Below are 21,900 nucleotides of genomic sequence, written 5' to 3'. Positions count from 1 at the left end.
TTGGGACAAAATACAACATGTTTTTACAAAAGGTAGATCATGCCAAATCAACCTAATCTCCTTCTTTGAGAAGGTAACAGATTTTTTAGACCAAGGAAACACAGTGGATCTAATCTGCCTCGATTTCAGTAAGGCATTTGATACGGTTCCACATGGGGAATTATTAGTTAAATTGGAAAAGATGGGGATCAATATGAAAATTGAAAGGTGGATAAGGAACTGGTTAAAGGGGAGACTACAATGAGTCATACTGAAAGGTGAACTGTCAGACTGGAAGGAGGTTACTAGTGGAGTTCCTCAGGGATCGGTTCTGGATCCAATCTTATTTAATCTTTTTATTACTGACCTTGGCACAAAAAGTGGGAATGTGCTAATAAAGTTTGCGGATGACACAAAGCTGGGAGGTATTGCTAACATGGAGAAGGACCGGGATATCATACAGGAAGATCTGGATGACCTTGTAAACTGGAGTAATAATAATAGGATGAAACTTAATAGTGAAAAGTGCAAGGTCATGCATTTAGGGATTAATAACAAGAATTTTGGTTATAAATTGGGGGCACATCAGTTGGAAGTAACAGATGAGGAGAAGGACCTTGGAGTATTGGTTGATCACAGGATGACAATGAGCCGCCAATGTGATAGGGCCATTAAAAAAGCTAATGTGGTTTTAGAATGCATCAGGCGAGGTATTTCCAGTAAAGATAAGGAGGTGTTAGTACCGTTATACAAGGCACTGGTGAGACCGCATCTGTAATACTGTGTGCAGTTCTGGTCTCCCATGCTTAAGAAGGATGAATTCAAACTGGAACAGGTACAGAGAAGGGCTACTAGGATGATCCGATGAATGGAAAACTTGTCTTATGAAAAGAGACTCAAAGAGCTTGGCTTGTTTAGCCTAACCAAAAGAAGGCTGAGGGGAGACATGATTGCTCTTTATAAATATATCAGAGGGATAAATATCAGGGAGAAAGAGGAATTATTTAAGCTTAGTATCAATGTGGACAGAAGAAAAAATGGATATAAACTGGATACTAGGAAATTTAGACTTGAAATTAGACAAAGGTTTCCAACCATTGGAGGAGTGAAGTTCTGGAACAGCCTTCCAAGGGGATTAGTGGGGGCAAAAGACATATCTGGCTTCAAGACTAAGCTTGATAAGTTTATGGAGGGGATGGTATGATGGGATAGCCTAATTTTGGCAATTAATTGATCTTTAATTATTAGCAGTTAAATATGCCCAATGGTCTGTGATGAGTATATTTGGAGGGGGTGGGATCTGAGTTACTATAGAGAATTCTTTCCTGGGTGCTGGCTGGTGAGTCTTGCCCACATGCTCAGGGTTTAACTGATCACCATATTTGGGGTTGGGAAGGAATTTTCCTCCAGGGCAGATTGGCAGAGGCCCTGGAGGTTTTTCGCCTTCCTCTGCAGCGTGAGGCACAGGTCACTTGCTGGAGGATTCTCTGCAGCTTGAGGTCTTCAAACCACGATTTGAAGTTTGTTACAGGAGTGGGTGGGTGAGATTCTGTGGCCTGCATTGTGCAGGGGGTCAGACTAGATGATCATAATGGTCCCTTCTGACCTTAAGTCTATGAGTCTATGAGTAGTGGGAGGGACTAGCAGCCCCGATGTGTACCGATGGACAGGGGCTGTGCAGTCCCGGGCATTTGCCCAGAGACTGATGGACTAGGCCACCTGCTGGCTGAAGCCCAAGACACAAACGGTGGGGGAGCTAATGGACACCCTCGTCCTAGAGCAATTGCTACAGGGCCTCCCCAAGAATATTCGAGTCTGGGTCAGGCGACATCAGCCATGTACAGTCGATGCAGCAGTCAAGCTGACCGAGGAGTGCACGGAGGCAAACGTGCCCCGAAGAGAGGGCCGACCCTATGAAGACAGAGAGTTGTGAAAGAAGGTGAGGGAACCCCCCCTTCCTGGGAAAGGCCCCGAGAGGAAGGAGGAACCCCAAAGAGCTCCCAGTAGAGCCGGCGTGATTGTTTATTGGCAGTGTGGACAGTCAGGGCATAAAAAGGGGGACTTCCCAGGTATGGAATGTGGGTTGGCCATATTTTGCAGCTGAACTAATGCTGTAGGGCAGGAAAGAGGGCAGAGGCTATCCACCATCCCAGTGAGGGTGGGGAAGAAACTCCAGAGGGACCTGGTGGATACGGCTTCAGCCTGCTCGCTCATCCAGAGGAGGCTGATAAAACCGCACTGCATAATTCTAGGTGCATCCATGGGGACAGAAGACACTGCCCAGTGTCCCAGGTGCCCCTAGAAGTGCGGGGCAGCTTTAAATGGAAGCTGGTTGGGGTAGTAGAGGGTTTACCATACCCCATTATGTTAGGTGCAGCCTGGGGCCCTCGCCATGGAGGGAGAAGGAAAGGTTCCCGGAAGAAAGGGATGGGGACCCCTGGACTGAGAAGCCTCGGGGAGGGAGAGGAGCCAGGTCCTTGGGGTAATGAACATGAGAACCCTAGATATCAGAGCCCCGATAGGGTAGACAGAAGGAAGGAGGTGCAGGGGAGAAGGCCAGCCCAAGCCCCTTAGAGGGAGAAAAGGGGCAACTGGAGCTCCCCATAACACAGCTCCCAGGAGAAAAATGGGGATCCCGCTTGGTGACTTGGGGGAACCCGAGGCCCAGGGTGTCCAGCAGGAGGTCAGGATTGGCCTCGATTCCCTACCGGAAGAAAAGGGGATAAAGGAGACGCCTGCTGGGGTGCGATTGGTGTGAAGACCTGTGGGTGGCGGCAGAGCTATGGGGACATCTACCCCCAGACCAATTTACTTTTTTGCAGGTGGGGGATGAAGGAACCTCCAGGAGAGGACACCAGTGATTGCCCGAAAGAGGGGGAGAGGCTTCCCCGGATGAACCCCACCAGACAGGGGTGGAGAGGCTGAGGAAGGATGAACCTGGTGGTTCATAAGGGGGGAGATGTGTGACAGAGTGCTGGCTAGGAAACCCTGAGCCAGACCTCTGTCACACCAGCTCCAATCAGGAAAGGGGAATTGGAGCTGACTGAGTAAGCCCAGGTCTAACTGGCAAATAGGGGACAGCTGCTGGCCTCGTTATCCAGGGGCTACATAGAGGATGGCAGGAAGGAAGCCGTGGGAGAGGAAAGGGAGGAGCTAGGGAGTTAGAGGCTGCTCTCCCCTGCTGGCTGCAGAAGCTAGCAGTGCCTGAGGCTGTGAGCCTGACACTGTCTGTAGCTACAAATGGTGGGAACTTGTAATGTGAATAAAGAGCATGGGTGACTGCACCAAAACTGAGGTCTCTGGCTGATTTGTGGGTGCAGAAGTGGCAGAAGATAGAGGGGCCCACTTGTGCCCCTTACAAGGGGATTGTCTCTTAAATAATTAAATAAATAAAATAAGAATCCTGCCATTTTCTGTACTCTGTCACTTTCCAAAACCATGTATATATAGTAGTTACATTAAAAATACATTGAAAGTCTTTTGCCAAAATCTTACTAGCAAACACATATGCATTTTTGTTGACAACTATAGTGTTAGCTGTAATGAAATGTAACTTAGTACATCTATCTTGCTTTATGTTCCATTTTTTTCCTCTCATTTTGTCATGCCATTGCAGTTCAAGGCTCTGGCAAAGAAATAATACCTGAGATGATGGATTCACAGTATTTCTGACCTGACAGACCAGAAGCAGTAACACTGAATATCTTGTGAAATTTCAGCTCAATCTGGTATGGCTAAACATTCTAGGAACCTTTGGGTTTGTCTGAAATGAACAGCCAAACCTTTTCAGGTTTACCCATCTTGGGATCCTGGAACTAGGAGGTGCCTCTGTGGGTTAAATGTAGTTTTCATGGTCTTGGGTATATAAAAGACATCAATTTTTATGTTTATTTTGGCATAGACCCCTAAGTCACTAGGGACCAGATTTTTAAAAGTATTTAGATGCCTGAAGATACAGATAGCTTTCTAATTCAAATTAAGGGGGCTTGGCACTTTTGAGAATCTCACTGTATTTTCAGATACCTAGAGAACTTTTAAAAACTGGCCCTAGATGTTTTCAAAAGTATTCTTTGGTCAGCCTCCTGCACAGGCCCTCCGTGTGCAGTGCATTTGGTGGTTATTAACTTATTTAGACTCTGCAGGATATATGAGACACCAGTAATAACAAAACAAAAAAAACCAGTATCTGAGTAAGTTTCTTCAGGTTAATAAAGAAAACAACTTGTGCCGTGGAGGCTACAGAGTCTTTTATTAAACTACCCCGAGGACTCTAATTGAATAGATCTATTGAACAGACAGTAATTGCTTTATTCCTTTTCATTCTTTGACATCCTCAGCTGCTTTCTTTTGATTTTCTGTCTAAATCTCATTTTAAGTGGTTGAGTAGTTTACAATCCAGGGAGGAGAAGACAACTGCAGGAGCTAGCTGTGCCAGTCTCTTGTTGGTAATGAGCTGTGTAAGTAAGTTCTTCCTGTACGCTTATGCCAGGGTGAATGAATGGTTATTATTTGCCAACATTTCCAAACCTTCCTTAAAATTCAGACCCTTCATTTATATTTAGGTACCTAATTAGACTCTGGGAGATTATGGACCTACTACAGGCAAAAGGCAATGAGGGCTGAATCCTGCACCCTTAATTCCCACTGGCTTCAATGGCAGTCAGGGTCCTCAGCACCTCACAGGATCAAGCTGTGAATTAACTGGTTGCTGACTATAACTAAAATTCATGACAACATCTAGCTACTATTTAAATCATCCGTCCATCCATCTATCTATTTAATTGTACCCAAGTGGAACTGAAACAGACATGAAAACATATTTCCCCACTATATAGACTGAATTGTGTTGTATTAAAAAGTCTCACTCTAGGAGGGAAAAACAGCAAAAAGTAGTAAAAATTGTTTTGATTTGACTTCAGAAATTCAGATGCAGGCTAGATTTTAATTTTAAAAATCCTGTTTTTTTCTTTGGAAATGGTTAATTTGTGGCAGGAACAAGTTAATGAAGACTCTTAATTTTATGAAGGCAGAAAGGAAAATATTTTTTACACATAACAATGTCTTCAGTGTCACAAATGGAGAAATACTGGAATTACTGCAAAAAATATAGTGAAGCAAAGTCAATATTTTTGCACAGTGCTGCTGTTGACTCATGCTCAACAAACAGGATATTTGAATATGCTTCCATGCTCTCAGATATATTCTGCACAGGAGTCTGTATATTAAAATAAAATATGTCCTGAACTCAGTGTGAGGTGTAAATCTTGCAGAATTTGTTTTATAATCTTTTAAGGTTTCATTGGCATTGCTTGTGGCTTTAATATGCCGACAGTTATGATGTTTATTTAACGTACAAATTATTTTCTTGCTTTCACAAGATTATACAGGGGATAAAAAGGGTAAACCTGGGTGTATAGCTATATTACCTAAGAGATCCTTAATTTTATACATGTTAACATCTAGCCCAACAGTTCATTGCTACAATCCTATACTAATTAATTTATACACTTCTTGTTACTCTAATTAGTAATTGCTGTGCTTCAGTGCCGGTACAGCAATTTAATGGAGATATTCATCTAGAATATTTATCAATTAAGAGTGGGATTTTCAAAAGAGCCTAAGGCTCAAAGGATCAATGGGAGTTAGGTGCCTAAATACCTTTGAGTGGGGCCCAAGTGATTTAGGAGCACAAACCCTGTTGATTTTCAGTGAAACTTGTGCAAGTCACTGTGGCACTTCTGAAAATCAGTAGGTACTTAATCTCATTGTTAAACTGAATACATAGTCATATTTGAATTTTAAATTGTCCTATTTTTTTTCAAAATCTTTTTTGCATGAATCCATAGTTCTAAAGTATTGACAGAATGAGTCACCATTATGAACTATATTAACCTTTTCAGTAGTAGTTTTATGTGTACTAGAACAAATCATTTGAATAGTCCTCTAAGCTGCACATTTTGTTACTTTAACAGATAAAAGGATTTCAGTTTTGGAATAACACCAATGGTGGCGCTTGCTTGCTTAAAAATATGACCAAGCTCCAGGTATTATGTACTCTCTTGGCAAATACTGACTCCATCAATAAAGTGTTCTGGCTACAGTAAAACAGCAGATTGGGATAAATGCTCGCCTGGATGCTATAACCTTTTATATTATCTTGTAAAAATAGAGTGTTTGTAATTCTAAGCCATTGCCATTGGGATGGAAGTCAGTCATAACTGATAAAAGGCTCTGTAAAACTCAAGGCTCAGAAGGTCATTGTTAATTAAAGGAACAACCTTTATTTTCTGAGCTTTCTACTCATACATTACATTATATATCAGATGCTATAGTTATGCACATCATAGAAAAGCCCATGAGGAAATTATTAATTCTTCCTTCAGAGCAGGGCTTAAATGGTGTGCAGTAAAAAAGGCCTAGGGTCAAGCACTGAACAATAAAGAGATAAATATTGAATACCTGCTCATTCAGTTAGCATCACCCATTTGCTACTACAGAATATAGAGGGACATAAAACGCCCAAGTTTTTAACATCTGCAAAACAATGTTTTTTCTATCCTCATTCTTGGAAATGGCTCAACCATTTTAGCTCACACCCTGCAAAGAAAATTGTAGCCCAAACAGTTATAGTTGGGCAAACTTATAAGCAACTGAAAGCAGGGTCTTATAATGGAAAGTGTTTGGGCAACCTTAATATGCAGAACAAAGGAAACGAATAACATTATTTGAAAAAGCAGGATTTCATTCCCTCTCATTTTTGAGCCCCGGGTTACAGTGGTTCCGAAGGTCACATAATTTATGCTTAACTTACTCTCTTAGCTCACAGATACAATATGTATTCATTGAATCTTCTTGGATAGAGATCTGTTCCACAATGTAAGTGTTTATTTTCCTTCACTATGCTTCCTTTGTCTCCATCTGGGTGTGTGTTATTTCATCTGGGTGGCCACATTACCCTTTATCTCTGCTCCTTCTAACAACCCCATTTCCAGTACCTGCTGATCAATATTTTATGCTTCTTTCCTGACCTGTTGCTGATAATGATTCCCCTGTTAATGTCACATCTATAAACAGTTCACACTGAACTTTTGCATATTCATTTGTAGCGTCACTAGATATAAGCAGACTAAGCAATTGCCCCAAACAGCTCAAGGGTGCCCCAGTTTAGTATTACCCCCAAAATACCATTCATCTTATTTAACATGGACTTAAGAAGTGTATTATTATATATTGTGTTGGTATATTTTTTGATTTGCAGAAATAATGCAATTATTATTTTTAAGGGGTCAGTAAGAGGGGGCCCAAAGATACTCTGGCTTAGGGGCCCCCCGGTGGGCTAGCACCTCCTCTTGATTCAGATACACTTTGCTCTCAACAAGACTATACTATCACACACATCCCACCTAGAATTTCTTCAGCCATGAAGTTGTGTATTTTGCACAATTTACAAGCTTCCTCCTTCCCTATAGGTTCTCACTCTCTAATAACCTGTATCAAACAATCTGACAGAAAGAACAAGGCATGGAAACACATTGTTAAAAAAAAGCCACTAAATCCCTGTTCTTTTTACATTCAATACAATCCAGAGCCTTATTAAGCTGAATATTCTAGAGAAGACCATAGAAATACACACTCAATTTATCCAAACAAACCCACGCTGAATTATTAAAAGTGTTATGGAAACATGAAAATTAACAACAGAAAAATAGGAATTTTCCATGCCCTTTCAAGAACGTGAGATGGACCCAACCTGGAAAATTCTACAATCTCAATACTACCACTAATAATAAAGTTATAAGAACCCAAATTATTCTTCTTAAGAATTTTTCTCTCATAGACGTTCCTCATCTTCTTTGAGGAAAATATTTCATCTCTTTCTTTTTCTGACACTCTTGTTCACTCTTTCCCCCAGCAATCTAGCACAACAACAGTAAGTGAGCCGTATTAATGCAGTGATTCTTCTTTTTTTTTTTGGGGGGTCAGAGAAACTTTCTCTCTTGTTGTTATGTCCTTCTAAGTCACTTGCAGAATGGTCCAGAAAAAAGACAGCCACCCGAAGAACAGCATATGCACGCCAACCTAATACTACTATGATATCAAGAGCCCATTGCCATTTGCTACATCCCCACAAAACAGACTGAGAAAAACACCAATGAGTTTATTAAAACAAAGCTATTGACTATAGAATTCATAGAAGTGAATGTCCTGATTGTCTATTCCTCCATTCCTGTGCTAAGGGCAAGACTGGAGGGGGAAAGACAAAGATGGCTTAAGCCAACTTTGTTGTCACTCTATTCTTGAGTTATCTGGAGGCCTGACATAAATTAGAGCAGCCTCAGGGCTGCTTGAAACTCAAAACATTGACTGCAATGGCCCCCTATGGGTTGTCTGTCAGCTGAGAATAGTGACTGCAGCAGTGATCCAGTCATGTATCATCTCTCCTCTGACTTGTCCTCTACATCAGGGGCTGTGATTTGGGCTCCTGTAGTGCTGGTTTGGCAGCTGTATGTTGGTTACGGAAGCCCCTTTCACCAGAGACATTTTGGGAGAGAGCTGTTTCTGCCTGGTTTCACCCCTTTTACATTGCTGGCATAGTGCAAAGGGCAATAGGGTAATCACATAGAATCTAGTGATGGCACGGATAATTTTTTGGGAAAGTTCTCTGGCCTCTGTTATACAGGAGGTCAGACTAGATGATCACAGTGGTCCCTTCTGGCCTTGGAATCTACGAATCTAGTAATGAAAAAGATTGGTCTGTCTCACTCCCTCACTTCTATTGTTTATTGCTCTTGCTCATTCCAACTTACTCTTGCTCATTGCCTCAATGAGGGCAGGGATGATGTCTTTTTATTTTTCCTATGAAAACAACTAGCAAACTTCAGGATGTCAAAATAATAACTAATAATAATTAAGGCTGTGAGTCTGTCACGGAGGTCATGGAAGTCATGGATTCCGAGACTTTCCATGATCTCCGTGACTGGGCCAGTCACACCGGCCGCTGCTGGGGCAGTCTTGGACCACCTCCCACCCCCAGCAGCAGCAGGAGTTTAGGTGGGGGGTTCAGGGCTGTGGGTTCGGGTGCGGGAGAGGATGAGGGCTTTGGCCGGTACTTACCTGAGGATGGGCTCCCCGGAAGTGGCAAAATGTCCTTCCTTCAGCTCCTAGCTCCCACGGTTCCCGGCCAACGGGAACCCGTGGAGTTAGGAGCTGAGGGAGGTATATGTCACCACTTCTGAGAAGTTAGGTAGGAAGCCTGCCAGCTCCGCCAACTCCAACACCAGAGGGGGTCCTGGGCTGCTCCCAGCAGAGCACCTGCGGTGCCCCCAGACTCCCTCCCCGAGCACCCATGCTGCCCACTGGGCTGCCCCCCTCAGCGTCTGCACGCCCCCCCCCCAAAGCACCTGCAGTACTCCCAAGATTTAGTCAGGTATATAGTACAAGTCATGGACAGGTCATGGGCTGTGAATTTTTATTTCCTACCCATGACCTGTCCATGACTTTTACTAAAAATGCCCTTGACTAAAACGTAGCCTTAAGAATAATACAGTTTCCCTGGCAGTGAAGGATTTCCCCCTATTGTACATTTAGTCTTGTTTAGATAGGAATTCCACCACTTCAATTAGGAGGCTGTTCCACAAATGAATAGATCTCACTGTCAGGAAGTTTATCCAGATATTAAGCCTAAATGTTGTTCTTTTTTAGTTTTATTCTCTTAGTCCTAGTTATACTGACGTTTATTACTGCAGAGATAATCACCAGGTATTGTAATATAACATGTGTAATCATGTAAATTGTGTAAAACAAAACCAAAAAAAAATGAAAAAACTTTCTTAAATGATATTTTTTTTCTTATAAAATTGACTGTCTCTTTGAGAAAGTAGTCTGATACAGGTTCTTCCATTGAGTTTCCTATTCTAAGGACTCTTAAAACGTGTTAATTATACACATTGCCCTTTACATACTAGTAGGAAAATGGTAATTAATGTTTGATCTTTAGAGAGTTTAGATAATTATGGACAATTTTAATGCTTCTTAAGTATTAAATGATGGAGCCATATATATTATGAGATCCATACTGAGGATAAGTCAGGAATATGTATAGCTCCCATTTGTCTGTACTCACAGTAAGAGAGGTAACATTAAAATGTAAATTACATTCAGAACTGCCCTAACAAAGAGAAAGAAACATGAGTCTATTGTTTAAAAAAGTGAATAGCCTTGAGATATGTTGTAGCTGCTCCAGGATAACCTTTGCTTTGGGAAAGGGGATTAGGTGGTTACATTGCCAATTTTAAAATAGGACTTTTACCCTAGAGCTACATAAGTTCAGTATATGCTTCAAAATGTATCTGCATCCAGTATGCAGAAATGCATAATTTACCTACCCATATGTCAAACTGGGATAATGATACTATCCATTTTAAAGCATTTTAGAGCTATATAACAGCTAAGTATTAATGATGATGATGATGATTATCCCCCAATCCAGGGACATTGGGGAGAGGGGGTACTGTGCCTTCCTGGCATTGTGATATTGGAAAACTGCAGACTGGTGTTGCTAGGCCGGAGTTGAGCAGCTGCAGGGTAGCTGAGGAAGGCTCCCTGCTCAAGATAGGAGTCTCTATCTGAAGGGAAGGAATGTGCCAGAGCACAGCACAACAGGATCGCTTCTTGGTCCACTGGGTTCTGTTTGTTTGTTTCATGTTAATACAAAAACTTTAATAACTAATTAGAAAAGATTAAAAAAAAAGAAAGAATTCCAAATCCTGACGTTAGCTTGGCTCGTCAGTACGATTTGTAACTCTAACCAGCCTGACAGACTGATTAATTTCTTGGCAAAAACAATTGCTATATTTTGGCTTCTTTTTTAGATTAAAAACAAGATTTAGCAAACAAAGGACAATAAATCTCGGAGCTCAGCTGTGGCACTGAGGTGTAGCCCAGTGCTGGGGATGGAGGGAAGCTGTGTTACCCCATCCCCAGGGCAAACTGCAGAAGGCAACATATCTCACAAAGCACAATCCCTCTCAGAGCATATCAGCATGCAGGCGTCTGTGCATGTTGCACGCTTCCTTTGGACATGCATCCCTGCTGCTGGGGAGTGTAGGAGAAAGAAGGAACAGTCCCTTCTCATTCCCCTCCATGAGAGGTCAGGCACTATCTAGCTGCATTCTGAGGGCTTGTCTACATGGGTCCACAGTTCGAACCTTGTGGACGTGCATTGCAGCACACACTATCATTCTGCACAGTAACTATCCCATGTGGATGCTGCAGGTGCAAACTAAAAGGTATCTAGGCTGCACCCACAGTTTCCACATGGGGGAGTTACAGAGCAGCATGCCAGCACATGCTGCAATTCACACCCACATAGGCTGAACTACAGGGCCGTGTAGACATATCCTAAATGTCATGATCAACAATATCTGGAGCCCTCTCAATTTGGGCCAAAAATATAAAATGCATCACCATTTTCCTTTGAAGCTAACAGGTCAGGGAGTCTAGGAAGGGTTGTGGAGGTGGTCAGAGCAATAGCTTCATAGAGAACTGTGAGCAGGGCCGCCCAGAGGGGGGGGCAAGAGGGGCAATTTGCCCCAGGCCCCGCGTCCCGCAGGGGCCCCCACGAGTGTTTTCCGGGGCCCCTGGAGTGTTTCCCCTCTTCCCGCGGCTCCGGTTGAGCTCCCGCAGGCATGCCTGCGGCAGGTCCACCGGAGCCCGGGACGAGCGGACCTGCCGCAGGCATGACTGCGGAGGGGGCGCTCGTCCCGCGGCTCGGCTGGACCTCCCGCAGGCATGACTGCGGCAGCTCAACCGGAGCCGCGGGACCCGCCGCAGTCATGCCTGCGGCAGGTCCGCTCGTCCCGCGGCTCCGATTGACATGCCTGCGGGAGCTCAACCGGAGCCAAATGCCGCCCCCCCCAGGGAAAGGGCCGCCCCACGCGCCTGCTTGGCGCGCTGGGGTCTAGAGCCGCCCCTGAGCGGGGGCCCCCCGCCGCCGAAGACCCCGGGCCCCCGGAATTCTCTGGGCGGCCCTGACTGTGAGGATGGAAAGAAAGTCAGGGGCCTACTGTGCAGAAGGATCTGTGTGTAGCCTTATTGACACTGGACAGTAGCACCAGTTTACCTGAAGTTGTGATTTTAAACCAATGTAATGAACCTGTATGAACCTCTGTGTGGACTCTCCTATATTGGTTTAAACCAGGCTTATTGTAGATTAGCCTGATTTGTTTAGGAATCAGTTTTAACTGAACCAAAATAAAACAGAGACTACAGTACATCTTGGCAGATGTAGTGTGGCTAGTGAGGAGGCGCTAAAGGTGAGAATGGGGACATGAAGGAAGTGGAACTACAGCTCCCATGAGGCACTGCACCCACTCAGGCAGACACAGAGGTTAACAATCCAGTGACCCAAACAAAATATTTGGTTTTAGGTGAACCTGGGCAAAAATGTTTACTTTTGATTTTCCTGACAGAAAATTCAGCAGAAATCATTCCTGCCCCCCTGTCCTCGACTGTGGAAAATTTTGACTTTAACAATACCCCATTTTCTGATGGCAAAATGTTTTGACTGAAATTTGTTAACTAGCCCTAGTCAATAATTTTTCACAGAAAAAAAAACACGTTTGAAAAAAGTCTGTTTTGGATTTAAAAGCTTATTGGAAAATTCTGACCAGCACTAATTATAATTTGTGCACCTTCATTATTTGTGAAATATGGCTGTGACCTTTGGAAATATTTAAAATTAGTAACAACACACTCTGAGACTATAATTTCTGCAAGTACTACAATCCGTCTTGTTCTCTGTAACAAAACATCCTTACAGCTAAAAACAAGAACATAAGAATGGCCCTACTGGGTAAGATCAAAGGTCCATCTAGCCCAGTATCCTGTCTACCGACAGTGGCCAATGCCAGGTGCCCCAGAGGGAATGAACAGACCAGGTAATCATCAAGTGATCCATCCCCTGTTGCTCATTCCCAGCTTCTGGCAAAGAGAGGCTAGGGACACCATTCCTGCCCATCCTGGCTAATAGCCATTGATGGACCTATCCTCCATGAACTTATCTAGTATTTATCAAGTATTAAATAAAATGTTAAAGGGACTCTAAATTGAATGATAAGAGAAGAAAATAGATCTTTTTTTTACAAAAAAAAGTGAATCATCTAGTAAATTTCAAATTGGTAATTTATATAAATCTGCACTATGGTGGATAGACATCACAAATGTATCAATTCTTAGGCTACAGGGCATACATTAATCATCAGCTGAGGTCAGAAAGAAAATCCCTTGAATTTTACCCCCTTGCCCCTACTATGGTATAGAATTATAATTGGCCAGGAGCAGGCTGGCTTTTTTTTTTAAACTTTCCTCTGAATTATCTGCTACAGTCCCCAAATACTAGATTAGATGGCCTACTGGTCTATTCTGGGATGGCATATTCCACAGTACATTCCTGCTTCAATAATCTTCACAAAATATGTCTGAATTTAACATTTTCCACTATATTTTCTTTAGTAATACATTTACCCAGGACCCACGGTAATATCATCCACTCGACGACGGTTGGCGGTGGCCCCTGCATGTTCAAGTCCGACCTGTCGATGTGCTGAGAGGCAAGGAGCAGCAGAAACAGAAAAGTCAAGTAGGATGCAGTATGACAGATAAATTTGATAAATGGCTTTTTGATGAACAGCCCTAGTGGGCTTTTGGGAGCGATCAGGTAGCACACAGAGAAGACAGGGAACAGGAGTCCAATCACGGCACATGTCAACATCTTCACTGCCCAGTGCCGCCTCCTCCAGCCTGGGAACTCATCGTACCAGCGGGATGCAAGCAGCTGCTGACAGTTGGGCTGGGCTACAAACTAAAGGGAAAGAAAGAAAGGACAAAGTCAATTCCATGTGATTGTCACCCATTCATTTTCTTCACAGACGAACTAAAGGCCATATTTTTATTGGCTTTTGGGTGGGCACACAGAGGAAAGCTTTTGAGAAACCACCATGCTATTTACAAAACCTATGCAAGTACTACTCATAATAGTAGCCCATGTGAATGAGGACTGGTAAGTCCCTCCTTCCTCCAGTAAGCCAGTCATTGGAAAGAGGGTGGGTGGGGAGGACAGAAGGGGACTTGGCTCAGCCCCATTGTGGCACTCCAGACATCTCTACCTCATCCTACAGGTGTTGGGTGTGTGCGCCTCCATGAAGCCAGGGGCTTTTGGGAGAGATGGTGCCTACCAAAGGATACTCCCTCATGTTACTCCCCCAGAAGTGGTATAGCTCATGCTGTGTCCAGCATCCACGGAAGCCCTTAAAATTCACTTTTCAAAAGTATTTATGCTAGTAAATCTCAACTGCTCAAGTGTTAATGGAAATCAGACACAAAAGGGTTGTGACATGGATGTTTCAACATTTGTTTTAAATTCAAGTACATATTCACAAAAAAAGTTTCCATTATTCACTCAGCTCTTGAACAGAACTTGAAGATCATCAGATAAAAGACACTGTGAAAATACAAAGAATTATTGTTGTTGCAGGTCTATAATTTAGCATCTTCAAAAAGTAAAACTGAATGCAATAAAAAAAAAAAGCTCTTCCTCATCACATTCCCTGAAAATTCTCTAATTTAGTTCTATCTATCGGAATACTGAGCAAAGCTTATGTAGATATACTGTATGCTTCTCGCATAAATAACTTGCCATCCCTAATGCTCCCTGCCTTTCTTAGTAAACCTTTTTCATATTTATTTGCATCCTTTACAATATTTTACAGTGTTATTTTATTATTTTACAATGTGTTGTATACTACCCAGCTCCTGTTTTTATTTTTACATAGTTATCTGTTTCTTAAAAGTAACTTTAAAAGTACTTTCTACAAATGTCATTTTTCATATAAATATATGCACTTAATATCCATTTTCAATTTTTCAAAGAAGATTCTGGTGTATTTCAGACTTTTCTTCATATGATTTCCTTTATCATATCGTTCATATGCTAAATTTGATACAGGGAGACAGAGAAGTAATAGAACTGACATAAGCAGACATATAATAGGATTGACACTTCCATCAAACAGAGTAAAAGTTAAAAAAGAAACATGCTCCTTTTTGCATCAAACACACACATACTCACTCAATCAAAATTAAAAACTTAATATAGCCATGCATTAACAATTGTTCATTTAGCTTCTGTTTGGTTCAAGGAAATTTTTTTTTAAAGCATCACTACTGAACAATTTTAGGTGGCTTTGAATTCCAATCATATGCATGTAGAGTAATTATAAGTTTTATATGTGTCATGCTTTTTGATAAAACCTTATAATTACAAAGGGCCAGATTCGGCAATTCTTACTCATGCTAAGTAATATATTACTTTTTAAATAGTCCCTGAAATCATTGGAACTACTGGCCTGGGAAAGTATTACTCACTGTAGGTTTGGCAGAATCTGGCACTCAATTAAAATTCAAAGTGCATCTTTCTGTATACGTCTGGATCTTGTTAGTAAAATTAAAGGGAACCAGCTCCCTGGACCAAATTTAAACCTGCTGCACGCTGGTAGAATGTCAGTGTTTTCAATAAAGATATACTGGCTTATCATGCACTAGCTCTGAGGCTGATCCCCTGAATGGGGAAAAAGGAAAAAAGAAAAGGGAAAAAATAAAATGAGTTATACTGTAAGAATCATTAAAGGAACAAAAAGAAAAATCATACAGTGATCTCTGTTTCTTTCATTAGGAAAAATACTAAGTCCTAAAGGTTTCAGATGTTTATCTCAAGTTAGAGCTGCTTGGAATAATACCATATTCAATTAGAGCAGCTTGTTTCAATGTGAGGTGCTGCCAATGTTTTAACAAGGTGTCCCTCAAAAATTTTTCACCTCACTTGGCAACCTGTGATATTCCCTGAATTTAATATTTTTTCTCTTCCCCCCCAAAGTTTGACAGTTCCATGCTCTTTTCCCCTCACCACAATATCTGTCAATTCTATATCAATCTCTTTTCCTAAAAATTTATCAGTTCCATACTCCTTCCCTCATTCCAGGCCTCACCTGCTTGATATGGGGAGTCCGGAAAAGGAACAACTTGTTCCTGGCTAATCTGAGTTTTGGGGTGGAAGCAGGTGTCCCTTGGCTTGTCAGGGGTGGTTAAGGAGAAGTAAGTTTATCCTGGGTGGAAGTGTTAGAGGGCTTTCCCTTCACCCCCTCGCCTGGTTCTTTTCATGCAGACAGAAAGCAGAAGACTAGACGTCGTAAGTGCGAGCAATTCTATGTTTATTGGGGTTAGTTCCAAGCAACCATATCCATAGCTCTACACACCAGCAGAGTCTGTTTCTCAGTGTGTTCTGTTCCCAGCTCTGACACTGCAGAGCCTTGCCTGTGTCCCCATTCCCTAGTCCCCTTTCCCCTTTCCCATTTCCCCCTCCTTAGCAGGCCCAAATATACCTTCAGTGCACAACGCTAGTCCCACCCCTTACAACTTATGATCATGTTCTGTTTTGGAGGGTCATGAGTTGGGGTCTTCATCCCATCTCTTTTTATAACATGGGAGAGGTAAAGAGTGAGGTTGTGTTCTGGCCAAGGCCAGGCTTTTACTTTGGTTTTTAGTGTTTCTTATGCCTCCTCCCCGCTTCCCCTACCTTCTTGCCCCTCCTAACTGGTTGCTTGACCTTAGTTTGAGAGAAGAGCTAGGCAGACTTCTAGTGAATGCTTGTATATTACTCCCACCGTAACCTGTAACACTTTAACTGTATCCCTTATCTTTTCCCATTGTATTAAAAGCCCCATCTGATTGTGGGAAATGCAACACACAGTCTCCTTGTTCATTGTTCTTCACACATATTATTATAAGATATGAGAGTATCAAAATGTCAAACCCAAAATTCTATCTCAGGCTGAAAAACAAGCCTATATGCTAACAGATAGTAGTGAGGAGTCTGGAGGAAGGAGGGCTCCTGTTTCTTCAAAGTGTGAGCTGGAGTCGGACAGGCAGCAACTATAGGAATCACATTCAGTGCTGCTGCTGCGGGTCCTGCCTTCTTTCCTGCTTATGTAGTTCTGGAGAGAGAACCTGGCAAAAATGGTGCTGTGCAGCTTGCAAGGTAGACACTGAAGGGGAGATTCACTTGCATCAGTGCTTTGCTCAACTCTAGTCTCAAAAAGGGCTAAAATATTAATGTGAAATGAAATTAAAATGTTAATGTAACAACAAGGCTTGTTAACCAGCTGGAACTTTTTTGAGCTGGCCTGTAAAACAACATTCTGCCCCAATACCCAAATATGATTTTGTTCCTCCCTGATCATATGGCTATTACATGATCTAGATAAAGGAAAATTGTGGCCTTCCAAACTACAAATTCTTCATATATGTGAACAAAACGGCTGGCTGTCTGTTCACTATGTGATTTCTTGCCCCTTCCCCAAGAGCATCTGGTCCTGACTACTGTCAAGGAAAGGATACAGTACAGATGGATAGCTGGTCTGATCCTGCATCATATTTCCTGTCTTCCATGCCAAACTAAGGATCTTTGGAAGGGTAAGGAAGATGATTCTTTGGGATACACCCATTCAAAATGTGCGTTTGGTTTCTGCTCCCAACTAGCTTCCTGTTGCAGAAGTGTAGCCCTGATGCTTCTTTCTGTCAATCCCAGTGATGAGTTTACATTGGCTGATAAATAGATTTGTTTTCAAGGCCATCTTTAAAATGAAAAAAGCTAGAATATTATTTTTAAATGAAAGTTGAAATCCATTAGCAGAGTCCCTTGAGATCCCTCCAACTCAGCAGCGTGTTTCAATACAACTAGGAAAATGGTTTTGAGAGGGTTCATGTTCATATTCTCTGAAACCCTCTTTACAGGGCAGGTTTGGATTTGCTCACTGAGCCATTTTCACTGAGGTTGAAGTTGTAATTAAAGTATCTTGCATGCTTTGAACGAAATCAAGTCCACTTCTCCAGGAACCAATTAACATCAAGAACCTCTGACATGTAATTAAACACAAATCTAAATGAAAGACGTGCATGCAGCTCCCATTTATCTTTCCCTTATCTGTTTAGTTTATGACCAACTGCAAACGGAAAACAATGACCTAGAAGTCCTCTTCCAATAAATGCCAAACACCAAGTAACTCCATATACAAATACCAATGAGACATTCATCTAGTGTACTTTAAACAAGCGGGCAGATGTAAAAAACATGAAACAAGAATAACTGTGCATGTTTCAAAACATGTCTAAACATGCCATGTGAGTCTTATATGAGCTGCAGACATACTGAAGTGCCTCTTGTGGTACAGAACACAGGCAGAGATATAAAACAGAATCCATGAAGCAGCATGTCCAGATGCAGATGATTTATTAATCTCCAAAAGGTCCAGCCTCCAATTTCCTGGTTTTATATGATAACAGCATTGGCATAGCTAGTGAACAATTTCCTCAAGTAGCAATAAATCTCCTTTCATTGCAACCATTTCTTTTGACTACCCAGTTCTATCAGCCATATATATATAATCCAGGCCTTCCCCAAGTGTTTTGTTTAGATCTCCTGAAAATAACTCTAAATCTGCTCCAGACACATTTTCAAATTTACACTTGTCGACTTTATTTCTAAAAGTATTGTACAAGTGTATAACACAATTCCTGTATCATTTGAACAAGACTAAATCACTTGACTCATTTTTATGGTTGGATGGTACAAGCAAGCATTGTGTACGATTTTCAGTAGAGATATATAAATGCATTACACAAGCTTAATAAGAAATAATATGAAGCAGTATGGTTCAGTGAATAGAGGACTGGTTTATTCATAGATTCTAAGGCCAGTCTGATCATCTATTCTGACCTCCTGCATAACAGGTCACTGATTCAGAGTGATCTGGATTGCTTGATAAATTGGGTGCAAGCAAACAATGTACATTTTAATAAGGTTAAATGTAAATGTATACATCTGAGAACAAAGAATGTTACAAAACTTACAGGATGGAGGGCTCTATCCTGGGAAACACCGACTTAGAAAAAAATTTAGGGGTTGTGGTGGATAATAAGCTGAACATGAGCTCCCAGTGTGACACAGTGACCAAAAGAGCTAATGTGATACTTGGATGCATAAACGGGAATCTCAAATAGAAGTAAAGAAGTTATTTTCCCTCTGTATTTGGCACGGGTGCAACCACTGTGGAAATACTGTGACAGTTCTGGTGCCACAATTCAAGATGGATGTTCATAAATTGGAAGGGGCCCAGAGAAGAGCCATGAAAATGATTACAGGATTAGAAAATAGGCCTAATAGTGATAAATTCAATGAGGGTCAATCTATTTATCTTAACAAAGAGAAGATTAAGGAGTGACTTGATTAAAATCTATAAGTACCTACACAGGGAACAAATATTTAATAATGAGCTCTTTGATTTAGCAGGGAAAGATATAACATGATCCAATGGCTGGAAGGTGAAGCTAGCCAAATTCAGATTCAAACAAGGCATACATTTTTAACAGTGAGAGTAATTAATCTTTGGAACAATTTACCAAGGGTTGCAGTGGATTCTCCATCACTGGCCATCTTTAAATCATGACTAGATGTTTTTCTAAAAGATATGCTCTAGGAATTATTTTGGGGGAGTTCTATGGCCTGTGTTATATAGGAGGTTAAACAAGATAATCACAATTGTCCCTTCTGGCCTTAGAATGTATGAATATATTCCTACTAAATTCTTCAATTTTGATGAAACTGCATCTTACGATGGAAAACTTCCATAGAATTTTTTTTAGCAACTCTGTCAGATATCTTTCAAAATCTGATCTAGAGTCACTGATAGCATTGGCTAATATATTTTAATCTTCATATAGTTCATTAGCCTCAGTGTCTCCACCAGGACTACAACATTGACTGTTCATAAATTTAGCAAGTTTCATTTTCAGCAATGCCAGATGTTTTCCATTATCCGGTAGTAATTTGGATAGCAGATCTTCTATAATATATCCTGTTATGCTAAAAGTCCTTCATGCATGCTCTTCAAGATTTACCATTGCTGGGGGCAGGGGGGGCAATTTATGATTCCCAAAATGAAGCTTACAAGATCAGCCCAGTATGATTTCTTTGCTCTCCAGTATTCCAATGTACAGTTTGCAATATCCGTAAAAGGCTTATCAGGAGGATACTAACTCACAGTTCAAGGAATGTATTGCTCAGCCGTTGGTTGGAATAGCATAAAAGCAATCTGTGCAAAATGTCTGTGAAACTGGTGTCTGTAGCCTGATGTCTGTGCATTTGTGAGTAATAGAATTGCTGTTAATGTTAATACTGGGAAATGGTGAGTGAAGAGAGAACATGGAAGCTGTCAAAGCAGCTACTTGCAGAGCTCTGCCCCTTTCTGTTAGAAGATTCATATCAGATCTTCTTACAGTGTTTGTCTTCTGTCATATCATGTTACAACTAGGAAACTTTGAACCTAGGATCTTGCACTGAGGCAATCATATGGTTTGTGGGTTTGATAATCTCATTTAAGACACACACACACACACACACACACACACACACACACACACACACACACACACACACACACACACACAACCATAGATTGATGGTTCATTGATTGATTCATTCGTCTGAGGAAGTGGGTATTCACCCATGAAAGCTTATGCTCCAATAAGTCTGTTAGTCTATAAGGTGCATAGGACTCTTTGTCACTTTTTACAGATCCAGACTAACACAGCTACTGCTCTGATAGCAAGGGCTGCCCAGAGGGGGGGGCAAGAGGGGCAATTTGCCCCAGGCCCCGAGCCCCACAGGGGCCCCCACCAAAGTTTTTCGGGGCCCCCGGAGCGGGGTCCTTCACTCGCTCTGGGGGGCCCGGAAAACTCTTGTGCGGCCGGGCGCAGGAGCTTCTTCTGCTCCCGGTCTTCGCCGGCGGGGGGTCCTTCCGCTCCGGGGCGGAAGGACCCCCCGCTGGCGATTTACCGCCGAAGACGAAGCGGGACCCGCCGCTGGAGTTCAGCTCGGTCTTCGGCGTAATTCGGCGGCGGGGGGCCCTTCCGTTCCCGGACCCGCCGCCAAAGTGCCCCGAAGACCCGCGGCAGGGGCCCCCCTCCGCCGAATTACCGCCGAAGACCGGGCTGCACTTCAGCGGTGGGGGGGGCCCGCCGTGGGTCTTCGGGGCACTTCGGCGGCGGGTCCCGGAATGGAAGGGCCCCCCGCCGCCGAAGACCCCGGGCCCCCGGAATCCTCTGGGCGGCCCTGCTGATAGCTGACATAGACTGATGGGTCAGTAACTGTAGCAAATCCCTACTGTAAGACTATTCCATTTCAGTATGATATTCAGTAGATTCTACCCTGCAGTTAAATTAGGCACTGATTCAGCAAGGTACTTAAGTACATGTCTAACTTTAAGCACATTACTTGCTCCATTGAAGTCATTAGGCCTATTCACATGCTTAAAGTTAGGCTGATGCTTAAGTACCTTGCTGAATTGTAGCCTTAATATTAAATAATTGTTTTTACATTTTCCTACCTTAATGTTTTATGACTGTGAAAAAGCAGATTCTTTGTCTCACTGGTTTATTATGTATGCACTGTTTATACCAGAATATTGTCCCTGAAGTCTATTTCTCCTTTTTAACTGGAAAGTTTACATTCTAAGGTATCAATAACCTCTTTTGCACCAGTGGTGTTATATTATGTGTTCTTTGACATGATATTTCTTGACCCATTTTACTAGCAGCCACTGTGTTTCTCATTTTCATGTACAATGTATTCCTAGTACCTTCCAGCAATTTGGAAGCATGAAGGATGTTTTCCAGCAAAGATACCACTGCTTTAGTCTATTCATGTGATTCTACCTTGCTACAGATGATTCTAAATTCCTTCTCACAGATCTTACCTACAGGCCTGTTTCTTTTTAGTGTGCGGTAGCAGGGTCCACATAGGATATTACT

General features: G+C 42.2%; 1 protein-coding gene across 3 annotated transcripts in view; it reads right to left on the bottom strand.

Annotated features, from left to right (window-relative positions):
- Positions 1-21,900, bottom strand: part of TRPC4 (transient receptor potential cation channel subfamily C member 4) — a 199,358-nt gene that overhangs the window by 38,759 nt on the left and 138,699 nt on the right. For all 3 annotated transcript variants that reach the window (XM_045015238.1, XM_045015230.1, XM_045015247.1), the window contains one exon: positions 13,504-13,840. In XM_045015238.1, the coding sequence (XP_044871173.1) occupies positions 13,504-13,840 (337 nt within the window). The remainder of the gene's footprint in view (positions 1-13,503; positions 13,841-21,900) is intronic.

The sequence above is a fragment of the Mauremys mutica genome, chromosome 1, assembly GCF_020497125.1.
Source record: "Mauremys mutica isolate MM-2020 ecotype Southern chromosome 1, ASM2049712v1, whole genome shotgun sequence".
Lineage (NCBI taxonomy): Eukaryota > Metazoa > Chordata > Testudines > Geoemydidae > Mauremys > Mauremys mutica.
This window is presented reverse-complemented; position numbering and strand designations above follow the sequence as displayed.